This window comes from Acomys minous, assembly GCF_964271855.1.
Source record: "Acomys minous genome assembly, chromosome: 4".
Taxonomy (NCBI): domain Eukaryota; kingdom Metazoa; phylum Chordata; class Mammalia; order Rodentia; family Muridae; genus Acomys; species Acomys minous.
In genome coordinates this window covers 127,692,526-127,719,129 of record NC_140486.1, presented here as the reverse complement: position 1 = coordinate 127,719,129, position 26,604 = coordinate 127,692,526, and the positions used below count along the sequence as shown (strand labels likewise).

Below are 26,604 nucleotides of genomic sequence, written 5' to 3'. Positions count from 1 at the left end.
TTGCTGCCCCTCCCGGTCCGGGATGCTGCTGCCGCTGCTGCGGAGGAGCTGCTTCCCTTCTTCGTCTCCCGGCGGCGGCGGCGGCGGCGGCGCGGAGCGGGCGGAGGGCGCGCGGGGGCCCGGGGCGCGCGGACGGCGTCCCGAGCGCGAGCCGTATGCGTGCATGGATCCGAGCGCCGCGCTGCACCGGCGGCCCGCGGGCGGCGGCCTGGGTGCGGTCTCCCCGGCGCTGTCGGGCGGCCAGGCCCGCCGAAGGAAGCAGCCCCCCAGGCCGGCCGACTTCAAGCTTCAGGTCATCATCATCGGCTCCCGAGGCGTGGGCAAGACCAGCCTGATGGAGCGCTTCACCGACGACACGTTCTGCGAGGCCTGCAAGTCCACCGTGGGTACGCCCGGGCCCGTGGCGGGTGGGCCAGGGACGATCGGGGCCAGGTCCCCGTTCCAGTGGAGGCTCCGACCCTCTCCTGGGGCCAGGCTGAGTTTTCCATGCCCGTTCCGCGGGTGCCCGGGCATTCCCACTGTGGGCACATCTGGCATCCGAGCCGCGCGCGCACAGGCCGGGTCCCCGTGTAAGCCCTGACTCTCTCCCGGGCCCACGCCGAGTTTTCCGTGGGGGTTGTCCGACCCCAAGATCCGGGACATTCCCTCCCGGACGGAGCCTTCTCCTGTCATGAGGCCGGGGTGATGCATCCGCGGAAACTCCCGATCCGTTACACCGGCTCGCCCAGGAAAACCGCTTTGTGAGGTGGAGAGCTAGATCTGAAGGCCACCCACCGGTGCAGTGCCGCGGGGTCACCGTCCTAATCAGGGTCGGATATCTGCGGGCTACAGGGATGGACCAGGGCTTGCTTGTTCATTTTCCGTCCGTTTTCTTGGTTTAGAGCAAAGAAGTTTACTGCTGGAACCGGTCGCACTAAAGCTACGCTCCGGTGTCTTGTTTTGCGTACAAATGTAGGGCAGAGGGATTTCAACTGTGTTTATCCTTGACCTCAAATGACTGGGTGACAAGCAAAGCGAGAACTGTTGCTCCCGCACCTACCTGAGGTTGCTTACCTTCCTCGGGACCTGCATTTGAAACTGCAAAGGGAACATTTTTAATGACGTTTGGCTGACAGGACTTGACATTGAGGTTTGTAGGGGTATGGGAAACAGTTGCCCCCATGGAAAAGCTTCCTGGAAACTCTGGTCTGAGGTGGCTTTATACAAGAAATGGAGTAGGCAGGAGGGACTGAACACACAGAGAAATCTGGCGCTCGCCTAGAATCCCAGCCCTCAGGAGAGGCAGGCGGACGTCTGGGGACGACCAGAGCTATGTAGAGAGACCCTGTCTCAAACAAACAAACACACAGAATCCCAGCTTGGAGATTTGAAATGCTAAATACTTTGACACATATTTTCAGTTGTAACCATCAATGATTAGAATTCTGTAGAGAATTTTAGGGACTCTCCTTAGATCATAATTGGTAAGTTGCCAGTAACAAAGCTACCATGGTTTTAAGTACTAACTGGAAAACTAAACCTCCAATTTTCACATTGGCTTTTTAAATTTCCTTTTTTAGTTTGCCCCATAATGCCCCCCCCTTTTTTTTTAAACAGACCATTTTGGAAATATTTATGCTCCTTCTACCCTGTTTGGTTTTTTGTTTTTTAATGTTTGTCTTGGGGACATGTTATTAAAAATCCAGCAGCATAATTATACCCATTGCAAATATCCAATCTTGGATCATAAGCATCTATAGGGAGTTATTAACCAGGAGATGAGGCTTATGTTGTTTTGTTAGTGTCTGACACAAGTGCAGTAGGGCTGAATGCAGCTGAGAATTGCCAGTCCTTTATGGCCCCACACTTACATGTGCAGAAACAGAAGGTAGGTGGCTGTGTTTAGTGCAGAAGGAATTGGGTACAGGTGCTGACACTATGACGGCATGGGGTGGCCGAGGGGGATGGCTAGAGCTGCCCTTCAGAATAGCGTGTGCGCTCTCGCGCGCGCTCTCTCTCTCTCTCTCTCTCTCTCTCTCTCTCTCTCTCTCTCTCTCTAGGTTTCATAGGCACATAGATAGAAGTCATAGATAACCTTTATCTAGAAGTTTCAGAGTGGAAGAAATTGACTACTTTGCTCGTTAGTTAGTCTGGAACGTTCGGTGCTGAAGATTGAGTGGGAATGGTCAAGGTGACCTTGTTTTTCTGGATTAAGCCTCTAAGATGATTTTTGCTTTGTTTTCACTTCTGCACTTGAATGCAGTCATCCAAACCATAGCTCAGCTGCTCAGTGTTTCACTTGAAAACCACTCAGCTGCTGAAGAGATGATGGCCCAGCAGCTGAGAGCTCCGGCTGCTCTTCCAGAGGCACTGGGCTCGGCACACAGCACCCACATGACAGCTCACATCTGTGCACAGCTCCTGTTCTACGGGATCTCCGGCCCCTTCTGACCTCAGAGGGCACCAGACATGCATGTGGTCCACAGATACACATGTAGGCACCACGCCCATAGGCATAAACTAAAGCATTAGGGAAGAAGTCCCTTCTCAAACACTGAACAGTGCGGTCTCCCAAGTTGTCCCACCCCCTGCTAGAGTGATGTACAGCGACAGCTCAGGGAGAAGCAAGTGTGAGAGGAACTAAGGTTTGGGTCACAGGCCCAGGAAGTGGTGCACTGTCCCTGTGGTTTTGGGGTTTGGTTATTTGGGACAGGGTTTCTCTGTAACAGAGCCCTGGCTGTCCTAGACTCCCTTTGCAGATGAGGCTGGCCTCGAACTCACAGACACCCTCCAGCCTCTGCCTCCCAAGTGCTGGGATTAAAGGCACTATGATTAGGCTTACTTAAGGGAGTTAGTGTCAGCCCACAGGCTTGTGCAATGTCCCAGCTGTGAACCTGGTTATCTTTCTATCTCTCTGAAAGCTATCTTTCAGAGAAAGGCTGTAGACTTTGGCGTCGGCCATATAGGCAAAATAAAAGCCTGGCCCCAGAACCTCCCCTTTGTTTCTGCTTCCCATACTGAAGAGGGAAAGTTTTACTATGCCTGATAGGGGTGGGAGTGGAGGTGGCCGCTTTTTTTCCAGCCTTGCAGTCTCCAGGAGCCCTCTGTTGGAGGCCCTGGAACTGGCTGGAGCAGAAAGAAGGCTCCAGAACAGTAGGTGAGAGTCCTTCAGCTGCCTAGCATCAGATACATTGTTCCAACTAAGCGTTGGTTTGAACAGGGAAAGAAAACGTGGCTTTGTAAGGTAGTCCTCTGATATTTTTGAGAGGTTCTACATGTCTACAGCAGACCATTCTGGGAGCCATTTAAATAGGGCACAAAGTGAGTCCCTGCGTGCCTGGAGGTGTGAGTCCCAGGGAGAGTGGCAGCCCAAGGTTAGAAAAGAAGTGAGGGCCTGGTGTTTCGAGAGAGGCCAGAAACTGGTTACCTTTTTTCTTTCTCTTGTACAGCTTTGATATTGGGGAAATAATCGGAAAACAAAGCTGCAAACCAAACCCGGTACCCTAATTGAGCATAGTTAGGTTGTTATTTAGTCCTGTAAAGCCAGGAAGCAACAGTACAGACCAAACAGGGCCTGCTGTAGCTCCAGTGCGCCACCTGGGGCAGACTGTGAGTGAGGAAAGCCCGCCTGTTCCCTGGCCACAACCCTTGATGCCACAGTCAGGCTTTTTCTTTTCTTTTCTTTTCTTTTCTTTTTTTTTTTTTTTTTTTTTTTTTTTTTTTTTTTTTTTTTGTATGATGTTAGTACTTTCCTGTTAATCAACTAAAATAAAATTACAAGCCAACAATCCCTTTTTTTTTTCTTTCTTTCTTTCTTTTAACTGTTACTCAAAAAGAACAGCTTTTGTTGTTCCTTCAGCCACCATGGCCTTTCCCCGTGCTGCCCAGACTGGGGAGTTTGGCAGGTAGCAAGCTGGACCTCAGTTCAGGCTCTTGTGTGTGTTACCAGTGCACCTTTAGGCAGGCCACTCCCCTCAGGTCTCCCATCCTCAGCCATTACAAGATGGTTGGGGGAAACTTCTACTTTCTCTCTAACTCAAAGTGTAGGAATAAATGGGGTACCATGTTCTAAGTACCTGGCCCAGAAAGGTAATCCATCATCCTGTTTTCCATATCGGTGTTGTAAATGTAGAAACTTCCAGAAAATGTATATCTTTTAAATGTGTGCACAGTGCCTGCAATGGAGTTGGAAATGCCAAGTGTCGGCCATGATCCTGGTGAAGTGTGGCCACCGCACGGTGCCTGCACTGAGCAGCAATACAGCTTGGTGAGCATCTGGCTTTTCCCCAGATGTTCCCCACTATAAATATTTCCTTCCTTTTTGGCCTAAGAACAGGCAATGATGTGTAGAAGGGGCCCACTGGCGTCAGTTTTCCATCTACTTGTGCACAGTAAAGTCTGTTAAAGGGATACACTTCAACAGAGTAACACACCTTAAGCTCTTGAAGTAGTACCTAGAATACAGCAAACACCGGAACAGTGGGTTCTTTGTCCTACCACTTATGAAGGGAAAAGCACCATTTTCTGAGATTCTTCCTCTGTACGTCCATAAAAACAGAACTGCCTCCAGGTGGTGTGGCCACTCAGCACTCCCAGCCTACCCCCGCCTTATGCTGGTTCGCTGTGGTGATGTGGTTTCTGTGGCTGCGTGGTCACATGGTCACTGGCTGCATAGTTGCTCTGGTCACTGTGGCTGCGTGGTCGCTGTGGTTGCTGTGGCTGTGTGGCTGGTTGCTATGGCTCTGTGGTTTCTGTGGTCACTGCGGCTGTGTGGTTGCTGTGGTCGCTGTTGTTGCTGTGGCTGTATTGTCACTGGCTGTGTGGCTGGTTGCTCTAGCTGTATGTTTACCTCATATATACGGCTGTGTCCTATGCTTTGTGTTGGGGGGCAGAGTCTCAGGGTGGCCTGACAGAGCTGCAATGGGCCTGTGCCATCCACAGCCTGGTGAGCTTCTTTAATGGTGTGGTGTAGGTTTACACTCCCCCCTTTTAAAAAGATTTATTTTTGTTTTATGTGTATGGGTGTTTTCCCTGCATGTATGTCTCTGCAACACATGTGTACAGTGTGCTCTGAGGCCAGAGAAGTTGTCGGGTCCCCTTGAAGTGGAGTTGCAGGTGGCTGCAAATTACCATGTAGATGCTGGGAACCAAACCTGGATCCTCTTAAACCACTGACCCATCTGTCCAGCCTCCCCCCGCCCCCAGCTTTGCTCTTTAATGGTGTCTTTCTCCGAAATGATCCTAAGATTTCATAATTAGAATATTATTTTTAGTTTTACCGAATCCTTACAACACAGCTTAGGGAGGAAAAGCCAGCCAGATCCATGAGGTTTCACCCATAAGATACTTTCTGGGATTGATACAGGAGTTAAAGTGTGGGCATAGAGGAAGCCGACCAGCAGGCATCTCCTTCTCCTGTGTGGTGTGCAGGTTGACTCTGCGCTGCTCTCTTGGCCAGGAGGCTGTCTGTCTGTCTGTCTGTCACTCACTCAGTGCCGCCGGCCCAGTGTTGGGTTTGCCTCTGTGGTCTTGACACATCTCTTGGTTTAGTCTCTCACTGCCAGCGCAGGGATATAATGTTCCACTCCGAGGTATATGCTGAGAAGAAAAGTCATTCTACAAACCAAAGGCGGCTACTGTGAAGGAACTGTAGTGTCACAAAACCCTTTCGCATGGAGACCTGTGTCAGAGCCCGGGATTCCGTAGCTGTGTTGATGTTCAGTAAAGTCTAGAGCAGTCTGGGACAAGCTGCAGGCCTCGGGTTGGCAGAGAAGCGAGCAAGGTGATCCTACGGGCGGGGAGGAGGAGCTGCGAGGCTGCCTGTGATCAAAGCCAAGGACCTTTTTCCCCCCTTTGGACTGAAAAAGAATGTGAAGAAAGAGGAGTCTGTGTATTTCTGCTGTTTTCATTTTTGTAGCATCTTAGGGCCCAGCAAAAAGAAACAATATTTTGGAAATGTTTTCCCTTCTGGCCTTCCTAGGCACCAATTCCTTCTGCTATAAAAGACAGACCAAGAAGGAAGCCAAGCCAGGCTGGCCTTAATGGGCCATTCGCAGAACGTTTCACATGCCTTATTTTCTCACCCAGCTGATCTTTATTATAACAGCCTTTTGTTGTTCACACAAGTGTGAACCTGAATGGCTGAATTCTGCTCTTGGTGTCCCCTACAGTATGACATGGACTGCCGCAAGCGCAGGATGCTTTGGGTGCAAGGCACTAGAAACCTGACAAATAAAGCTGTCATTGCTACTAAAACAAATGAGGGTTGAGCACGAGCCACGGTAGCTCAGAGACCACACACGTCGTAGTTGGGAGCCTAAGCCTGTAGACTGAGTCCTTTCTAGAAACATCACCAAACATCAGAAGGACTTGTGTACAGTTGGGCGCTTAGATGTAAGTCCCTGTTACCAGAATAATCTACTCCATGGAAGTGATGGTAATTGTTACCATAGCAATCGCTGGAATAAGCTAACACAGACTGGTAAGACCTGCCTGTTCTTTACAGAACTATATAAGAAGTAAAATGTGGGGCTGGAGAGATGGCTCAGAGGTTAAGAGCACTGCCTGTTCTTCCAAAGGTCCTGAGTTCAATTCCCAGCAACCACATGGTGGCTCACAGCCATCTATAATGTGATCTGATGCCCTCCTCTGGACTGCAGGTATACGTGTAGGCAGAGCACTATGTATACATGATAATAAATAAGTATTTTTTAAAAAAGTGGATAGCCGAGAAGGCTCTTTGTTGCCTGTAGTGTGTTCATGTATGTCAGTGTGACCCAGCTTTGGGGGCAGGAACTGTCTCTAACCAACAGGGTGGTGGGGGCTGTTTCTTGCCTGTTAGTGAGGAAGCCTCCGAGATTCTACACTCCACGGGGCTGTAGGAAGGAGTGAAGATGACAGCCTCTTCATGCCTTGTTCTCCACTCCTGTCTCTGCTGACTGTCCCTGAAGCTCCTGTCCAGTAGTTGAGACTGTTGATGGCTTGTTGCCATTCATTAAGGACCGATACTGTTTGTGCAGCATGCAGATGCTGCAGATGCACGCCATGGAGTCATTGTCATTTCATATTTGTGAGGCTACGTCTTTTGTTTTGTTTTTCCTTTTTTTTTTTTTTTTTCAAGATGGTTTCTCTGTGTAGCTTTGACTGTCCTAGCCTCGCTTGTTTGGAGCTGTTAGATACAGTACAGGCTGTTTCACTTAAGAGAGGGGACAGTTTTAATGAGCTGTAATCATTTATAGATTTGGGGTTTTTTTAATATTTATTTATTTTAGACATACAGGTGTTTCTGCCTGCAGCCGTGTATTGCCCCATGTGTGCACGGCGTCTGCCCAGATCAGAAGAGGGCACAGAATCTCCTGGAACTAGAGTTCCTGGCAGTTGTGAACTGCCATGTGTGCACTGGGAACTGAACCCAGGTCCTCCCCTGCAAGGGGAGCGGCTGCTCTTAGCCACATCTCAGCCCTGATTACAGACCTCTAGATGTAGCCACTTAACAGCGTTAGGAGTCTGCTGCAGTTACTGCGCTGCTGTGGGTACCCTGCCCACATGCCCGGTTCTTTCTCCTCAGCGGCTGATCCGTATCTGATGCCTGGCCTCATTTCCCGATTTTGAATATCAATGTCTGATCCTTATTTTCAGTCATTGAGCCTTGTCCTCGTCGAGGACTGCTAAAATAGGTAGATTTTTCAAGCTAGTTGAGAAAGAGTGGAAAGCTCATGACGTGTGCAGGCCCAGCATGACGTAGCAGAGAAGACTACATCCTTAGAGCACAAATGGCCACGTGCCAGGCTCTGTCAGTGGATTGGAAGCAGAACTCAGAGGAGATGCCACTGGCCAATTCTTTTCAGTAAAATAACAGATTTACAAAAGCTACATATCCCTTGAATCAGATTCTGAAAACAAATTCATTTGAAAAAAGTGAAATCAAAGGGGCTGGCAGGGTGGCTGTGTGTAAAGGTCCCCCACATGGGGGGGGGGGTCCTGGTACCCACACGGTGCAGAAGACCAAATCCCGCGGATTGTCCTCTCACCTCCACTCTCATTCACCATGTGCACAATGAATAACAAGTAACTTAGTTTTTAAAAAGTGAAAGAAAACAGTAGTCATGGCAACATAATTTAATCACATACAATTTATATCACAGACTCATGTGGTAAAGAAAGACCTACTTTTAGGTTCCTATTGTAAAGGCAATGGTTTGTCACCAGGCTGTGCTGTTTGACAGTGAGAGTGGCAGTGAGGTCATGCCTCAGAGGTGTCACCTTGGGCTGAGTCACTTAGCAGCCTTGCTGAAGGCCGTTCACCTCCACCGACCAGCTCCCAGGTTCACAGCTGTGCCTGAGAGCCATTGAGCTTTGGGAAGCAGTCAGCCGGGGAACGAAAGGTGAGATTGTCTTAGTCAGCCTCGCCCGTGTGGTGTGAAGAATTAAGAATTGAAATGTGCTAGAGAGATGGCTCAGAGGTTAAGGGCACTGACTGCTCTTCCAAAGGAACTGAGTTCAATTCCCAGCAACCACATGGTGGCTCACAACCATCTACACTGTGATCTGATGCCTTCCTCTGGCCTGCAGACACACATGCAGGCAGAACACTGTATAAATAATAAATAAATCCTTAAAAAAAAAAAAAAAAGAATTGAAATGTGATGCATGAAGCACTCAGGAGGCAGAGGCAGGTAGGTTGCTCTGAGTTCGAAGCCAGCCTGGTCTACAAAGTGAGTACAGGATAGGCTACACAGAGAAACCGAGTCTCAAAAAATCAAAAAAGGAAAGAAAGAAAGAAAGAAAGAAAGAAAGAAAGAAAGAAAGCAAGCAAGCAAGCTGATGCACACCTGTAATCCCAGCACTTGGGAGCAGAGACAGGCAGATCCTGGTATTCACATAGTACAGAAAAATAGCCTAGTCTACGAGTCCAGCAAGTCCAGGACAGCCAAGGCTATACAGAGAAACTCTGTCTCAAAAACACAGACAGACACACAGAAGAAGAGGAGGAGGAGGAGGAGGAGGAGGAGGAGGAGGAGAAATGTGTCAGGTGTGGTGGCACATGCCTTTAATTCCAACAGGAGAATCTCTGTGAGTTCAAGACCAGCCTGGTATACAAAATGAGTTCCAGGACAGCCAGGGCTATGTAGAGAGACCCTGATTCAAACAAAAACAAGCATTTAAAAGAAGAAGAGGAAGAAGAATTGGATGTAGGGCCTGTCTCCTCTGTTCTGTTGTGACGGTTTACATTCACAGAGCTTCTCTGGTGTGTGTCTAGGGACCGCCCACCAGCTCAGTCTTATAAACATGTCTCGGGTTGCTAATTTTAAATCTAGTCACATGTCTTTCTGTTCATCTCAGCTCCTCATCTGACCACTGCTGCCCCAGGTCCCAAAATGACGGAGCAGAGGGCAGGCAGAGTCGGTGTGCTGGCCGTGTCCCACCTGCACATGTCTCCTGCCTGGCACCGCCCACCTGGGTCCTAGCAGGCGCTGGAGAACAGACCCCGAAGGGAAATGTCTCCAGTGCTTCTAGCCAACCAGCGTCTCGTCTCTTTACTCGTAAATAATGTGTTTTTTGAAATCTTGGCTTGAAATATTTTTTGCTATAAAAGATAACAGATGAGAAACACAAATGAAATTTGGATTTCTAAAATTTATTTGAAGCTTAGTGGTCTTATTTTTAGAAGGAAAATACTGTATGTGATGGTTTGCTTACAATATTAAAATGAGTAAAAATTAAAATTGAATATGCTAATCTGTAGGTGAGTAGTTTTGTTTTGTCTTGGGTTTTTTTGGCGGGAGGGTCTTTTTTGTTCTGAGGTCTTAACTTTGTTGCCCAGCCTGTCTCAAACTCTTGGTCTCCAGTGCACCCCGACCTCAGCCTCCTGAGTAGCTCCGGTCCAGGCTGCCCACCTCACCTGGCTCACTGTAAAATTTTATAACAATTTGTTCCTCTGTAAGTACTATACTGAGTCACACACATGTTTACCACCTCTTGTGGGGGCTAACAATCTTAATATATTAATAACTTCTAAATTCAAGCAAAGGCATTTGAAATCGGGTTCCATCTCAACTTTCCCATCTAAGAATCACCTCGGGGCTACGTAGCATCCTTTGTTAGCGTTGCTGTGGCTCTTAAGTGGCACCAGGAGTCGTAGGTTGCATGCCCCAGCAGGCGGGAGGATGCGCCTGGGACGGGCTTCTGGGTTGAGCGTGGCGCTCCCCACACTCGTCCCTCTCACGGTTGGATTTTGGCGATGCTGATTCTGTTCTGAGTCATGCATCTAAAAGGATTCTTGTAATACACTGTGTATCTTCATTAACTTTGCTTCTTTTCATTTGTTTTTATCTACAGGTGTTGACTTTAAAATCAAGACCGTAGAACTAAGAGGGAAGAAAATCAGGTTACAGATCTGGTAAGTGGCAGTCTGTCCCAGTCACGCCCTCCGTGTGTGTTTAGCAGTCGAGGAGCATGGCTACTAAGATAAACCATAAGCCCCTCGCCCCGCCCACTTCCCTTCGCTCACTTTAAAACCAGGTGAGCAGCACTTCCTGGGAGCGACTCCTCCCTTCACACTTCATTTGCACGTGGGTGTTGTGTCACTGTCCTGAGAACGTGTTTGTGTTTTCTGTTCATCAACATTGATTACTTCACTTGAGCTGGGCATGCAGCTCAGCGGTAGAGCTCTCTGCTTGGCATGTACAAGGCCGTGGCTTCGTCCCCAGCACTGGGAGGGAGGGGGGCAGCGGGGAGGCATATCTTCATGTCTTTAAAATTACCGCATGGTATTTAGAAGATCCCAGTATGTTCATAACCATGCTGTCAGATGGGGGAAAACATCACCTACACAAACAGATCAGGGGCCCTTGTGCTGGTGCCGTGTGAACACAGTATGGCAGGCGTGCCCTTTCTTGTTGGCTGGTGGGTGCTGTGTGACTGGGGCCTCTTCTGCATACCAGAGGGGACCCAGAAATCCCATCCAAGGAGAGAAGACCCACAGCTCAGCGTTAGAACAAGAGGCCAGACCAGCTGTGTTGTAACTGTGCTTGGTGCTTAAATTTCCTTTTCCCTATTAACCTACAGTGGCATCGAGTAGTCCCCGATGTTGCTAGCTGCCTCTGTAAGAAGAGCGGATGGGGTCTGGCCTGGGCTGCTTTAGTGCCCGCTGAGCTGTTGGGAGAATGCATGCGGTTTTCACAACAGTGGTGCAACACACTCAGCTTACTAATCCTCTTGGCAGGTCGCCCTCAGCCCTGACTGTCTGTCCACCATCTGTGTGTGTTTGCTTTCATCTGCGTTAATTGCTGCCGCATCTGTGGTGTCACCGGTCACCTAACGCTTGAGTGTTAGTGGCATGTCTCCATCCTCCATCCATGTCCTTGTCTGGGGCACAGCTGCGGCCGAGCCAGCCTTGCTCTACTGTCCTGAGGTAATTGCTTTCATTTGGTCATCCGCGACTGTGTAACCCACATGAGGGCTCTGGGGGGTGGGGTATGGTTTTGTTTGTTTCTAACAGTTTTGCCTAAATACTTAGATAACAGAAAATAAGTATTCCTTACACTAGTCCACAGGAAGGTAACAATCTTTGTGTAGTTCATTGCAGTCTACAAAGTTTTCTTCCATGGGCTGGAGAGGGTGCCTAGCAGTTAAATCAACTGGCTGCTCTTTCAAAGGACCTGAGTTTGATTCCCAGCACCCACAGGGAAACTCACAACTGTCTGTAACTCCAGTCTCAGGGGTCGGGACGTCCTCTTCTGACCCCCTTGGGCTCCGGGCACATGCTTGGTACACACATTATACATGCAGGAAAACACCCACACACATAAAATCTTAACCTCTGACACAGGTTGCTGTTCCTAACTGTAAGGACAGCTTTTCAAGGGTTTGGGGCATGTCCACCTCTGCACCTAATATCCATGGCTACTGTTGTTTGCCCTGAGAAGGCTAAAGTAGCTAATATTAGCATGTGAGGTTTGAATGGGTGATAGGCAGAACACATCCTGCGGCTGGAGAGCTGGCTCAACAGTTAAGAGCCACTGTTGTTCCTGCAAAGGGCCTGCCTGGGTTTGTTCCTAACACCCACATTGCGTGGCTCACTCACAGCTGCCTGTAATTCCAGCTCTGAAGATCTGACGCCTTCTGGCATCCCAGGGCACCCTCACACATATACATAATTAAAAATAGCTATGTCAGCCGGGCGTGGTGGCACACGCCTATAATCCCAGCACTCGGGAGGCAGAGGCAGGTGGATCGCTGTGAGTTCGAGGCCAGGCTGGTCTACAAAGTGAGTCCAGGACAGCCAAGGCTACACAGAGAAACCCTGTCTCGAAAGAAAAAAAAAAATAGCTATGTCCAAATGTTTAAGTGCCTCCTGTGGTTGTGCCTGGCCTCCCTTACAGTGGCATTGGTTCTGATCAGTCCCCGGCTTCTCATGTGGAAGCCTGGTCCATGAATGGGTAGTGTATGTTCAGCCATGTGGGGTACTCAGACCACATTTCTCTTAGGTGTAAAAAGCATTCCCGGAAACTTGCCCCTTCTGCAACTGTCCACATGACACCGGTGACTGTCCCCGGGGAAGGGTGGTGGCGTGCCCTGGATTTACTGAGAAGCTGATGGCACACTTCTGCTTGGAATATTCCAACATTGGGTCGGAAGCAGGACCTGTGTCACCGTGCTCCTTGCTGTGAAAAAATATTTGACAGGAGCAACTTAAGGGAAAAGTGGTCTGTCTCGGCTCAGGGTTTAAGGGGAGACAGTCCCTCTTGGTGGGAAGGGTGCGTGGCATCGGAAACCAGGGGCTGCTTACTCACATCTCAGCAGCCCAGGAAACAGAATGCCAGAGCCCAGCCTTCTTGCCCCGGCCTTTATTCAGTCTGAGAGCCCAGCCATGCCATGGTGTCACTTGTGTTCAGTATGGGGTTTGCCAGTCGCCAGTTAGCTAATCCTCTCTGTAGACACTCCTGTGACTCACCGGGACCCTGGGTATTGTTTACTCTAAACAGCTAACAGCCCATCACAACCTCTTTTCCTGAAGGGACTTTCAGAGTGAATCTTATTTCTACAATACCACACCTACTTGATTAATATTTTATTTAAAAGATGAAAAATGGGGGGGCTGTCAGGCGTGGTGGCGCACACCTTTAATCCCAGCACTCAGGAGGCAGAGGCAGGCAGATCGCTGTGAATTCAAGGCCAACCTGGTCTACAAAGTGAGTCTAGGATAGCCAAGGCAACACAGAGAAACCTTGTCTCAAAAAATAAAAACACAGATTAGACACTCCTATCCCAAATGCTTGGGACTAGAAGTGTTTGGGATTTTTTTCAAATATTTGCGTAGGTACAGTGACATAACTTGGGTATGGGTCCCAGGTCTAAACATAGAACGTATTTGTTTTATACACTTGAAGATGATCTTATCCAGTGTCTCTAGTGTGCTTGCGCTCTTTGAGGTCACATGTAGACTTGTCATGTGTGGCGGCAGCAGTACAGAGGGTGCTCAACCTCTTCTGCTTGTCCAAGGCAGTCCCCAGTATGTCTCGTGTGTCATGCTGTCACCAGCTGGGGCCGCAAGCCAGCAAGCAGTGTAGTTGAGCGGCATTTCCCGGGTGGTTTGCAGAGCGCAGACTTGGAACAAGTGCAGTTCTTGCTGATAGCGTCTCTTTGGAGTTGTTCTAGAGAATCCTTACTGAAGAGCCCTGCATAGTCAGGATCCAGCTGCTTCAGCTGTCTGTCACGTTTTCACGTTACGTATCGTCACTGCCACATCTTTAATTCCTTGATTGTGTTTAAAGGATCACATTTTTCTCTGTACTTAAGTATTTCTACTCAATGGACATAAAAATGTAATGCATCACTAAAATAAAATGTGCTCAGGAACATGTAGTTTCTTGAATTTGTGTGTGTGCGTGTCTGTGTTTATGTAGCTATGTGTACATGAGGGCCAGTGCCTATGGAATTCAGAAGCAGTTGTCTGATCCCGCAGGAGCTGTGGATATAGGCCGTTTTGAGCCACCTGATACGAGTACTGGGGGCCAAACGTGGGCCCTCTGTAACAGTAGTGTGCGTTCTTAACTGCCAAGCCATGTCTCTCAGGTTACTGTGATAAAATGGACCTGAAGCCTTGAAATGTGTCTCCTACCTTGAGATGATTATAGAATTGAAATAGTTGGCTGGCCGCTTCATTTCAGCTGTCAGCCCAGTCTTCACGGTAGGGGAATTTTGTCTCAACTGGTTTTTGTTTTTGTCTTGAGACAGGGTTTTTCTGTCCTGGACTCACTTTGTAGACCAGGCTGGCCTTGAACTCACAGTGATCGGCCTGCCTCTGCCTCCTGAGTGCTGGGATTAAAGGTGCCGCCCAGCTCTACTGGTATCTTAAATCTCAGGTTCCCCTCAGTCCTCTGCTTGGAGGAGCTGGGGCATTTCATGTTAGAATTGGTTCCGCACCCTGCAAATTAGTGTCATTTAAGTGAATGAATTAGAATCAAATACAAATCTTTGAGCTGGGTCTGGAAAGGTGACTCAGAAGTTACGAGCACATGCTGCTCATTACTGTTGTTGCTGTTGCTGTTGCTGTTGCTGTTGCTGTTGCTGTTGTTGTTGTTGTTGTTTTGAGATAGGGTCTCATATGTAGCTTTGGCTGTCCTAGAACTCACTCTGTAGACCAGGCTAGTCTCAAATTCAGAGATCCAGCTCCTGCCTCCCACATGCTGGGATCCGAGGCCCATGGCACTATGCCCAGCGGCTACTGCTCTTTCAGGGGACCCAGGGTCTGGGCCCTTTCACAAGGTCAGGGCGCACAGCTTCCCAGGACTCAGCTCCCCTGAGGTCTGAAGCCACTGGCCTCTGGGGCATCACCTTCAGGTGCACGAGCAGGTACTGTACATATACACACGCACATGATTAAAATTAAACTTTTTAAATATTATATTACCAAACCAGAAAGTGGAATTGCAGGAATTGTCAGCTTGTACCAAAAGCCAAGAGGGAAGTGAGACTAAGACCCCGTGCGACTCTCGGAAATGGCTCTGCAGCTGACAGCAAAACCCAAATTTCTAGAAATGAACCCTGAACCTGCATGATGGCTGACAACCACCCCTGACTGTTAGTTCCAGGGGATCCGATGCCTTCTTTTGACCTCCACAGGCACCAGGTACACACAAGGTACATCCACTCATACAGCAAAACATCCATACAAATAAACAAACGTTTACATCGTGAAATAAATAGTGGCTGCGTGCTGACGTGCAGTAAATAAGTCAGCTAATAACCTGTTGAGTGGAGCGGACATGACTTCCCTGCTGCTAGCTCGTATGCGCTGTGCACGGCTGAGTGTACAGTAGCTCTGAGAAGTAGGAAATAACTGGGCGTGAGTATTTAGGGCCACAGCGTACTGGTTCTAAGGAACATTTTTTCTACCACAAACAGGTACCAGAAGCAGGTCAGAGAGTGGGCGTGGCTGTAGAGTGGGAACACAGGGTGGTTTGTAAGTGCTGCATCCCCTTTTTACTTTGAAGAAAGAAGCACATGACCACATGTTTGGTGTTCTGATTTCCTGTTGCGGCTTTCTGGTGAAGGGTGGTAGTCTGGAAAGGTCTTTGATCTCAGTGGGTAGTCTGTCTCCATATGTGCAGTTTAGTTAATCCAGACACAGATGCACAGTGTGTCTCCTAACGGTGTCGGTCAGCCTGAATGTCTCCTCTTCTGCCTGGATGGCTCGAGGAGAGATCCCGGCATCCTGTGAGAAGCGCACAGCAACGTTTGCAATAGATTGTGGACTTGGTTGCTTCGGTGGTTTGGGATCTGACTTTCACTGCCGTTTCCTAGGGACACCGCAGGGCAGGAGAGATTTAACAGCATTACCTCAGCCTACTACAGAAGTGCCAAGGGGATCATCCTGGTGTATGACATCACCAAGAAAGAGACCTTTGACGATTTGCCAAAATGGATGAAGATGATTGATAAGGTATGCATCCCGTTCCCCGCTTGGGAACCCTCAGCTTGTGGGCATCACACTGTTACTCACAAAGGGAGAAAGGAGCAGAATGAATGATACAGCGCCCTCCGGGGACCACGTCGTGTAAGGCATCCCGCAGCCCCATTACAGCTGAGGCAGTGACGTGATAGACTCCCCGGCTTGTCGCTAAGAAACAGGCTTGTGGGCTGGAGAGATGGCTCAGTGGTTAAGAGCACAGCCTGCTCTTCCAGAGGTCCTGAGTTCAATTCCCAGCAACCACGTGGTGGCTCACAACCATCTGTAATGTGATCTGATGCCCTCTTCTGCAGATAAAGTACTCATATACAATCAATCAATCAATCAATAAATAAATAAATAAAAAGAAAAAAAAACGGGCTTGCATTCTGGTCCTGGGGACTGCCTGACTCCAAAGCCCGTCCTTACTCCTGCTCTGGCTGGCTGCTTCCCCGGAGTTAGACTACACATGACAGGTCATGTGGACACCTGTTATGTACTTATGGTGCCCATGGGTGATCCAGGGGTCTAGTCATCCTCAGCATCGTAGATTTCTTTCAGTTCCTCAGTCTGAACAAGAGAGTTCTCTCAGCTTCAACTTTTGTCCTTACAGAAAATCCTTCATCTCCATGGTAATATGAACTGTGTTTTCCTCTAGGAAATGTGTGTAGCAAATGTTGGGATTGAAATGTGACCACATTTGAGAAGCTTTGTCCACTTGTGCAATCGTTAGATGTTTAATTCCTTTATGTGACAAGTACACACAAGCTGGGCGGGGGTGACGAACACCTTTAATCCCTGCACTCGAGAGGCAGAGGCAGGCGGATCGATGTGAGTTGGAGGACAGCCAAGGCTACACAAAGAGACCCTGTCTCGGAAAAAAAAAAAAAGAAAGAAAGAAAGAGGAGGGCCATTGGTAGGCAGAGGCAAGTGTATCTCTGTGAGTTCTAGGCTACCCTGGTCTACAGATGAAGTTCCGGGACAGCTAGAGCTGTTACACAGAGAAACCCTGTCTCAAATAAATAGATAAATAAATAAATAAATGGAAACGGACAGTACTCACTCTGTAGTCTAAACCGTTCAAAAGTAATGTGGTGAGTGATGGGGGCCTGTTACATTTGGGTGTGTAAATCCACCAAGATCTGGTGCCGGTGTCCCACGTTCCCTCTACCCTTCTTTGTGTAAAAGGTCTTTTCTCTTTCTTTACTCTTTTTTTTTCTTTTCTTTTTTTCCTTTGTTTCATCTACCTACCTTATTTATCATCTATTTATTTATTGAGATGGGGGGTGGGCTCACTATATAGCCCTCCCTGGCTGCCCTTGAACTCACAGAGATCTGCCTGCGTCTGCCTCCCAAGTATTGGAATTAAAGGTGAGCACAACCGAGGCCATTAGCTATCATTTTTGGAATGCTCACCTTGGGCCAGGCAGTCGGGTCCGCACTCTTGCTGCCATGCACATGTCACTGATAGGGAGCTGCCTCCCACCTCCATACCAGAGAGTACTTTGACCCTGACCCCCAGATTTCTCCCATGCAATCTGCTCAAGTGAGTTTTTAGAAATACATGAAACAGAATGAATTAAGAGGTACTAACGTTTTTTAAAGAGAGATATCTTGTTGTACTTGTATTTTGTTGTTGTTGTTTTGGTTTGTTTTTCGAGACAGGGTTTCTCTGTGTAGCCTTAGCTGTCCTGGACTCACTTTGTAGACCAGGCTGGCCTTGAACTCACAGAGATTCACTTGCCTCTGCCTCCCAAGTGCTCGGATTACAGACATGCACCACCATGCCCATCGTGCTTTGTGTGGTTTTTTAATCATTTTCTTCACGGAGCCTTAAGAGTGGCTGGGGTGAAGACCAAGACTGCGGAGGACTCGATGCCTCTCAGAAGGTGCTCTCTAAAGCACTGTGAGCCCTGTCCCCCAGGGGACGATCAGGGACAGTGGATGAGAATGAATAAGTAACAGGTGACAAGTTGTGAGTTTATATTTGTCTGTCAGTGTGTGACATCTTTGAAAATCCCGCAGTATGCTTCAGAAGACGCTGAGCTTCTCCTGGTCGGAAATAAGCTGGACTGTGAAACAGACAGAGAAATCTCCAGGCAGCAAGGGGAGAAGGTGCGTGAATGTGGGCGCTCCCAGCTGTTAACATACAGGGTGCCAGGCAGTGACTGCCCAGGCACACCTTTCTCACTGTTGTGTTGTTGTTTTGTTGAGACAAGGTTTCTCTGTATAGCCTTGGTTGTCATGGACTTACTTTGTAGACCAGGCTAGCTTCGAATTCAGAGATCCGCCTGCCTCTGCCTCCCGAGTGCTGGGATTAAATGCATGCGCCACCACGCCCGGCTCCTTCTCATTTGTTTACTTTGTTTTCTTCTTTGGATTCATTTTGAAGCAGAGGGCAAAAGTATGTTAGAATATATTGCTTTATACGGGCTGGAGAGATGGCTCAGAGGCTAAGAGCACTGACTACTCTTCCAGAGGTCCTGAGTTCAATTCCCAGCAACCACATGGTGGCTCACAACCATCTAGAGTAAGACCTGGTGCCCGCTAATGACCTGCAGGTGTACACTGTATACATAATAAATAAATAAATCTTTTTTTTTTTAAATATCTTGCTTTATAATGTAAGTTGACATTTATACAGAAAATTTGTTTTTAGGTTGCAAGGTTTGCTTTTATGATTTTTTTTCTTCTGCTTTGGCTTTTGCTAAGGATCCAATCATTGAGAAGCAGTGATATATTTTAAACATCAGATACACTGTACGCTTAGGCTATCACACACATAATTGGATTTAAATGTCTCTAGAGATTTGTTATATACATTGCTAGTTACTTACAGGTATTCACTGTCTGTATGAATTTGAGCATAAATGGCACTTTTTAGACCCTGAGAGCCAGACCACCCACCCAGACTGTAGTCCTGTCAGAGGCCTGGCCTGACACACCCACATGGGTCTGGGTGGCACCGCATGGTTAAAACAGGCACATGTCTTCTCAGTTTGCACAGCAGATAACTGGGATGCGGTTCTGTGAAGCCAGCGCCAAGGACAATTTCAATGTGGACGAGATATTTTTGAAACTCGTTGATGACATTCTGAAAAAGGTAAAAATTAAATGGGTAGGTGGGTGGGTAGATGGATGGTTGGATGGTGGGTGGATGGGTGAATGGATCAGTGGATGGATGGATAGATGGATGGTGGGTGGATGGATGGATAGATGGATAGATGGATGGTGGGTGGATGGATCAGTGGATGGATGGATGGATGGTGGGTGGATGGATGGATGGATGGATGGTGGGTGGATGGATGGATGGATGGATGGATAGATGGAGGGTGGGTGGATGGATGGATGGATAGATGGATGGATAGATGGGTGGTGGGTGGATGGATGGATAGATGGGTGGTGGGTGGATGGATGGATGGATAGATGGATGGATAGATGGGTGGTGGGTGGATGGATGGATAGATGGGTGGTGGGTGGATGGATGGATGGATGGATGGATGGTGGGTGGATGGATAGATGGATGGATGGTGGGTGGGTGGATGGATAGATGGATGGTGGGTGGATGGATGGATAGATGGATGGTGGGTGGGTGGATGGATAGATGGATGGTGGGTGGGTGGATGGATAGATGGATGGTGGGTGGATGGATGGATAGATGGATGGTGGGTGGATGGATGGATAGATGGATGGTGGGTGGGTGGATGGATAGATGGATGGTAGGTGGATGGATGGATAGATGGATGGTGGGTGGATGGATGGATAGATGGATGGATGGATGGATGGATGGATAGATGGATGGATGGATGGATGGATGGATGGATAGATGGGTGGTGGGTGGATGGATGGATAGATGGATGGTGGATGGATGGATAGATGGATGGTGGATGGATGGATGGGTGGATGGATAGATAGATGGGTGGTGGATGGATGGATAGATGGATGGTGGATGGATGGATGGGTGGATGGATGGATGGATAGATGGATGGTGGATGGATGGATGGGTGGATGGATAGATAGATGGGTGGTGGGTGGATGGATGGGTGGATGGATGGATAGATGGATGGTGGGTGGATGGGTGGTGGGTGGATGGATGGATAGATGGATAGATGGATGGTGGGTGGATAGATTGTGGAGGGGGTGGATGGGGGTGTCTACTCAGGTAGCTGCCATGACGTCAGTTGCCGTTGCCCATGTATGGGAGTGCGGAGCCCTTAGAGTTGATAGATTCTTTTTGCTTTACCTTGAGATAGAATGTTGTGGAGTGACTTAATACAAGCTCTAGTGGCCGTGAGAAGCTGGGGTATGGCTCGGTGGTAGAACATTTGCCTAGCAGGTACTTAAGGCCCTGGATTCCTGGCAGCACTGTGTAAATAGACAGACAGGGCTGAGAGTGTAGTCTTTTTCCTTTTTTTCTTTTTTTAAAGACTTATTTATTAATTATTATGCATACAGTGCTCTGCCTGCATGCACACCTCCAGGTCAGAAGAGGGCATCAGATCACATTATAGATGGCTGTGAGCACCCATGTGGTTGCTGGGAATTGAACTCAGGACCTCTGGAAGAGCAGTCAGTGCTCTTAACCTCTGAGACATCTCTCCAACCCCAAGAGTGTAGTCTTATACAGCACAGTTTAGCAGACACTACACCCTGGGCTCAGTCTCCAGCACTACAGGTAAATAAGATACCATATTTATTTGACACCTTCTTTTCTTTTCCCATAAGAATCAAGTTTAATATGCAGATTTAGCACAGTGTTCAGCCTCTTTACCTCAGAGAAAAACCACTACCACCGGCCTTCATCAGGCCTCTCTCTCTGGCGGGAGATCTTCACACAGGATGCTGAGCAGCCTCACTGATCAGCGGCAGTCTCTTTGGACGTCTTCCAGCCACTAGTTGGTGTTTCCCAGAGGGGTGATTCTAGGACCACTGAGAACACCATCCCCAGATGACTGACAGTGCTACACAAACAGCTGCAGCGTGTGTGGTGTGAGGACAGCCGCACGTGTTCCCTACAGATGTGATTGGGTTTTCCCAGATATTTTCCCTCAGAGTTGCAGGCACAGAAGGCTAAGAGTTAAGCACTAACCGAATGTGTCACGAAGTCCTGAGGAGGACCAGATGTGCCCCAGATGTGCCATGGTTGAGAAGCATCTGATGATAGGAGGGGCGGCTTCTCTCTTTAGACAGCGCACTGGTTTTCTGCTGGTTAACGTGTTAAATTTTCATTCTAGCCGACTCTGTGCAAAGAAGCAGCGGCTTCGGTCACATTGGCAGGAATCAAGCCTAGGGTCTTTTCACACAGGCTGGCCAAACATTTCTCACCAAGCTGCTTCCCAGCCTCTTCCAAAGAGCCTTTGTGAACAATACTTCAGGGGCTAGAGAAATGGCTCAGGGGTTAACAACACTGGCTGCTCTTCAGGGGACCCAAGTTGGATTCCCAGCACCCGCCCAGCATGTTGCAATCATCTGTAACTTCAGTTCCCAGAGATCCAGTATCCTCTTGTGACTTCCTTGGGTAATGGGCACATGGTGTACAGAGACACGTGCAGGCAACACGCCACACACGTAAGATAAAAGTTGTACAGTTTAGAACATGCCCTTCCGCTTACAGGACTCAGTGTATCTGTGCTCTCTCTCCTTGTCTTTTAGATGCCTCTTGATATCTTGAGAAATGAGCTATCCAATAGCATCCTGTCTCTCCAGCCCGAGCCTGAGATCCCACCAGAGCTGCCTCCGCCCAGACCACATGTCCGATGCTGTTGATCAGAGTGCAAGCCGTTCCTAGAAGGGGGAGAGCATTCTGTTCTGCACTACAATCATGTGACAGTTTCCTTCCGCACTTTGTAACCCAAGTCAGCTATACACTAACTTGTAAATATGCAAATATGCAATCCTGGGTAAGGGCGGGCTCTAAGTTACACATTTCCCTTCAGATTATATGTCCTCATTACCCCAGTGCTGGTGTGCGTACGCTGGGAGACGTAGTACTTCCAACATGAAGAGTGGAGAAGAGAACTGTCTCTCAAGGCCAGAGTGTCCTTGGTAACCTCATACAAGGCAGATGCTGCGACAAGAAGAGACGACCGGTGCTTCGCTTGCTGTTTCAAAGAACATCTACAAAACTGAAGGTTTTTTTTAAGGCGACATGACGACTGCTTTCTTTATTTACGAGGCTTTCCCAGATGTAGCATCCTGAGGTTTGGAGTTCCTCTACCCGAAAGCAAAGCTCCCTTCACAGCACACAAGGCTTCTTACAGCGTATGTAGTGAGAGGGTTTCCTACATAGGGGGCTGGGTTGGTTGGTCCTGTGGCTGCAGCAGACTCCTGCGGTTCCCCATTGGCCATGATTCAATAGAGAAAGGAAGGCCGGGCGTGGTGGCGCACGCCTTTAATCCCAGCACTCGGGAGGCAGAGGCTGGTGGATCGATGTGAGTTCGGGGCCAGCCTGGTCTACAAAGTGAATCCAGGACAGCCAAGGCAACACAGAGAGACCCTGTCTCGAAAAACCAAAAAAAAAAAAAACAAAAACAAAAAACAAAAATCAAAAAAGGAAGGACTGTTGGGCTAGGATTGTAGCTCAGTGTTTGAGCGTTTGCCCAGCACACATGAGGCTGTGGGTTCAATGCCCAGCATCACAAGGAAAGAAAAAAAAAGGAAAAAATAAAGAAGCATTTTTGAAACTATAGAAAAGATTTTAAAACCACACTACTGTCCTACACAAATCCTGTTTAAAGGGATTTTAAGAGTTAAATTTTAGTATATCAAAGAATACACATGCATTTGCCTAAACATCCTGTATCTTTGTAATGATAAACTTCTCTCCTTGATGGTGAAGCTTATTCCTATTAGGCCTAGACTGTGTTCAAGTTTTCTTATTTTTTGAGGTTTTTTTTTTTTTTTTTTTTTGGTCTGATAAGGAATTTGTGAATCTATCTTTGGTATATCTTTTATTAAACTGCACTGTTTTGTTTAGTCAAGGTAAATAAGTATGTATTTGAATAACTTGGCGTGTCCTGAGTGTTGTGGTATGAGGCATCGTGGTCTTTCTACACTAATGAAGTGCAAATAAAATTTTGTATTTATGAATGACAGTTGAAGTTGCCACATGTGTTTGTGCAGTTATACACTATGCACTCTGTTCTTCACAGCTCCACATCGTAATCTCCTGAGTGGTTTTGGTAAGAAACGCGTGATGAGTCCTGCTGTAGGAAGTACCCTGGCAGCTTCCGAAGGGCTCAGCGTGGATCCCTGCACAGTCCGTCAGCTCGGCTTCTAAGAGTGTGTGCGTTGGGAAGCAGGCCAGGTATCAACGTTTTCCAGCAGTGCCACGGCAGTAGTGTTCACAGGAGCCAAGAGTCAGGAGAACCCAGGAGGCTGTCAACAGAACTCACAGAAACAGCGGATAGTATTGAGTGTGTGTGCAGGAGGCAGCGGCAACAGGATTACCACAGGATCGTGGCCAGCCGGTCTCCCTAGTGAGTTCCATACCAACCAGAGCTACACAGCAAGCAACACCTGTCTCATAACCAAAAAAATAATAATAATTTTTTTTTTAAAGAAAAGTCAGCCCACCATATGCTATTGTGCAACAGAGGGATGTAAAGACCTTAATGTCGTCACCCTAAGCAAAATGTGGCAATTGCAGAATAGTTGCTATACACTTCCACTCAGTGAGGTGGAGTCACAAAACCCAGAGATAGGACCATGGTGGAGGGGGCGGGGCTGAAAGCCAGGTGTAACAGGTGGAGTGTTGGTGGGGAGAATGAAAGGCTGTGGAGGCAAATGTCAGGGAAGGTGACGCATCCCAGGGTCCTTAAAGATACTGAGCCCATGCACCAAAAAGGTGCGGGTGGGGTCAGCATAGCTAGGGTCGTGAAACGTACCTTAGTCTGCAGTTAGGCACTGGTACCCCCAAATCCTACTGTCTCCCCTTTAAGCCCACTCAATTTTTGGTCATACTGGGCCTGTGACGAAGCCATGCTTGCCACACTTTACCTCATCTTGATAAAACCTCATGAGAAATGCTAGGAACTTGAGAAGAGGAGGGGAGGGACTTGGTTGCCATGTCGGCTCTGATGGTGGAACTCTCTGGAACCCCAGCTTCAGTGTATGAGCGTCTGGGCTCGTTTGTCTCCTGCCTGCCAGGCCACCCCACACTCGGGTTTTGCCGCCGTCTCTGTACCCTGGCCATATCCCTCTCCTGAGTACCCCGAGCTCTTCAGAGCCGCATCTTGCAAGGCTCCTTGAGGCTGGCTCTCTCTTCCTAGGGCCACCAGCCTGTACTACCTGCCCGCAGGTGTGCAGCGTTTAAACCCCAGTGGGCGCCAAGGGTGGTGGCTAGTGAAGCTGACAGTTCTGCCATGGTTTCTCAGCCCTTTAAGGACCTCAACCCTGCAGTGCTCCTTAGCTCAGAACATTGTAAAAATCAGGAAGGTCCGAGACCAGGTCATAGCCATGTACAGGTGTCTGCTTCCTGATTTTGATCACTGTACTCTTGGTTATATAAGATGTTCCCACAAAGGGAGACAGGAAAAAGAATGTAGCATCTCTGCCACATTCCTTTTTTCCAATTTCCTGTAGGTGTAAAGTTGGGTTTAGATGTTTTGTTTGTTTGTTGCGTTGGGTTTTTTTTCTTTTTTTTTTTTTCCGGTTTTTTGAGACAGGGTTTCTCTGTGTAGCCTCAGCTGTCCTGGACTCACTTTGTAGACCAAGCTGGCCTCAAACTCACAGCGATCCACCTGCCTCTGCCTCCTTCGTGCTGGAATTAAAGGCATGCATGACCACGCCCGGCTTAATTTCTTTTTTTTTTTTTTTTTAACATTATAGCAGCAGCCAATAACTGTTTGGTGGATGCCAGGCCTTGCAGGTGCCCTGTGCTGAGGCGGGGTGGTGGGGTGATGCTTATCTCTGTTCCCCACTTCTCAGTTGGGCAAACGGAAGCACCCTACACTAGTTTAAGATGTTTGAGTAATCATGATTTGAGCCTACATAACCTAGTTTAGAGACCAGACTCTGACCACTGTAGTCAGGGTGCTCAGGGTGAGCTAGGAACTGAGGATAATCTCAGAGCCCCGCTCCCCCGCAAGGCTTTCTGTCAATCAGTACACAGACAGACTGCAAGCCTGTGGACTCACCCACTGGATCAAAACCAGGGCTTTGTAGATACATCTACTATTGATGTATACCTCAGCGGCCTCTTATGTCACCATGCTCCCCAAATAAAAGTTATCAGCCTCTCCATGTTTCTTGTTTTGGCTTCTGTAGCCCCTGATGTCAGTGTCCTCAGAATGTTCTAGGCATCTTTTTCACTGCTGCTTACCTTTTTCTCTTCCTGAGGAGGACAAGAGATTTGTTGGCCTGAATCCAACAGTCATCCCTCGCCTCATGTTTTACTAAGACATGTGGCCACATGCTTCCAGAGATGACATGCCTTCCCTCAGCCATGGGGTAACTCCTGACAGCAATCCTGAGTTCATGCCTGTTGAGGGGTCATGAGACTGGCTTTTTAAAGAGCTGTGTACTCAAGGACCTCATCACCACAGACTGCTTAGAGATGTGCCAACTGTCTGGGAACTGTCGAGGATTCTGCTCAAAAAACATTGTCAAAATATTAGGAGAGTCAGATGAGAAAAGTGGAGAGAATCCAAGTCCTTCCATTTTCCAGCCGTGAGCTAAACCTGAGCCTCTGGGTTTCTTGGTTAGTTGGTTTGGTTTTTTCGCAACAGGGTTTCTCTGTGTAACCTTGGCTGTCCTGGGCTCGCTTTGTTGACCAGGCTGGCCTCGAACTCACAGCGCTCCACCTGCCTCTGCCTCCTGAGTGCTGGGATTACAGGCATGCGCCCTCACGCCCACTGAGCCTCTGGTTTTCTAACTGATGGTTCAAGCAGTTTACACTTGGGATCCTCCCCAGGCTGAAGGCGCCCTCAACTCCCAGGGTTCCATCAGCCCCGTGCTCAGTGCACACACTCACCCACATCTGTGGTTCAACCTTCGCCTAGTCCGAAGGATTCCAATGACTCCCGGTCTCTAGGGTAGCCGCTCCTGGACTCTGAAGATAAATGCTATGCTTACAGATCACAGGCTCACACTTGGTAAGGTGCCTATTCCTCATAACTTTCAGTGGATTTGGTACAGTCCAAAATCTCTGCAGAAATCTGCAAGCTAATTCTGACGCGTGCGTGTGTGTGTGTGTGTGTGTGTGTGTGTGTGTGTGTGTGTGTGTCTTTAAATTCAAGGCCAGCCTAGTCTACAAAGCCAGTCAAGGACAGCCAAGGCTGCACAGAGAAACCTAGAAAAAGGAAAACTGCCTGGCTTCCATCTCCAGAACCACAAAGCAAAACAAAAAAACGACATTGAGAGCTGGGACGGTGACTGTGGTTTATCATTGTTTCCTGCTCTTCCAAGGGGCCAGAGTTGGGTTCCCAGAACCCACTTTGTCAGGCAGCTCAAACCTGTGTAACGCCTGGTGATCCAACTCCTCTCGCCTCTTGTGGGCACATGTCTTTGTGACACATAATTTAAAATAAATATTTTTTAAAGATCTTTAAAGACAATGTTTTTGGGGGCTAGAGAGATGGCTCAAAGGTTCAGAGCACTGCTTGCTCTTTTAAAGGTCCTGAGTTCAATTCCCAGCAACCACATGATGGCTCACAACCATCTACAATGCAATC

The 26,604-nt window shown here is 48.3% G+C and overlaps 1 protein-coding gene across 2 annotated transcripts; it reads left to right on the top strand.

The window, feature by feature from the left end:
- The first annotated feature begins 7 nt into the window (after window positions 1-7).
- RAB12 (RAB12, member RAS oncogene family) lies at window positions 8-23,025 on the top strand. Of its 2 annotated transcripts, XM_084778175.1 has the most exons (6): window positions 8-386; window positions 10,318-10,378; window positions 15,787-15,925; window positions 17,957-18,046; window positions 18,930-19,034; window positions 21,584-23,025. In XM_084778175.1, the coding sequence occupies exons 1-6, from the start codon at window positions 23-25 to the stop codon at window positions 21,695-21,697; spliced, it is 873 nt and encodes a 290-aa protein (XP_084634301.1). In that variant the 5' UTR covers window positions 8-22; the 3' UTR covers window positions 21,698-23,025. The 2 variants fall into 2 exon arrangements, with proteins under 2 accessions (XP_084634301.1, XP_084634302.1); XM_084778176.1 differs by lacking the exon at window positions 17,957-18,046.
- Window positions 23,026-26,604: the final 3,579 nt, after the last annotated feature.

Excerpts from the sequence above, each read along its gene's own strand:
- RAB12 (XM_084778175.1), top strand. The coding sequence starts at position 23 with ATGCTGCTGCCGCTGCTGCGGAGGAGCTGCTTCCCTTCTTCGTCTCCC. Across the intron at positions 387-10,317 it reads GGCCTGCAAGTCCACCGTGG|GTGTTGACTTTAAAATCAAG; the intron begins GTACGCCCGGGC and ends TTTTATCTACAG. Across the intron at positions 10,379-15,786 it reads AAAATCAGGTTACAGATCTG|GGACACCGCAGGGCAGGAGA; the intron begins GTAAGTGGCAGT and ends GCCGTTTCCTAG.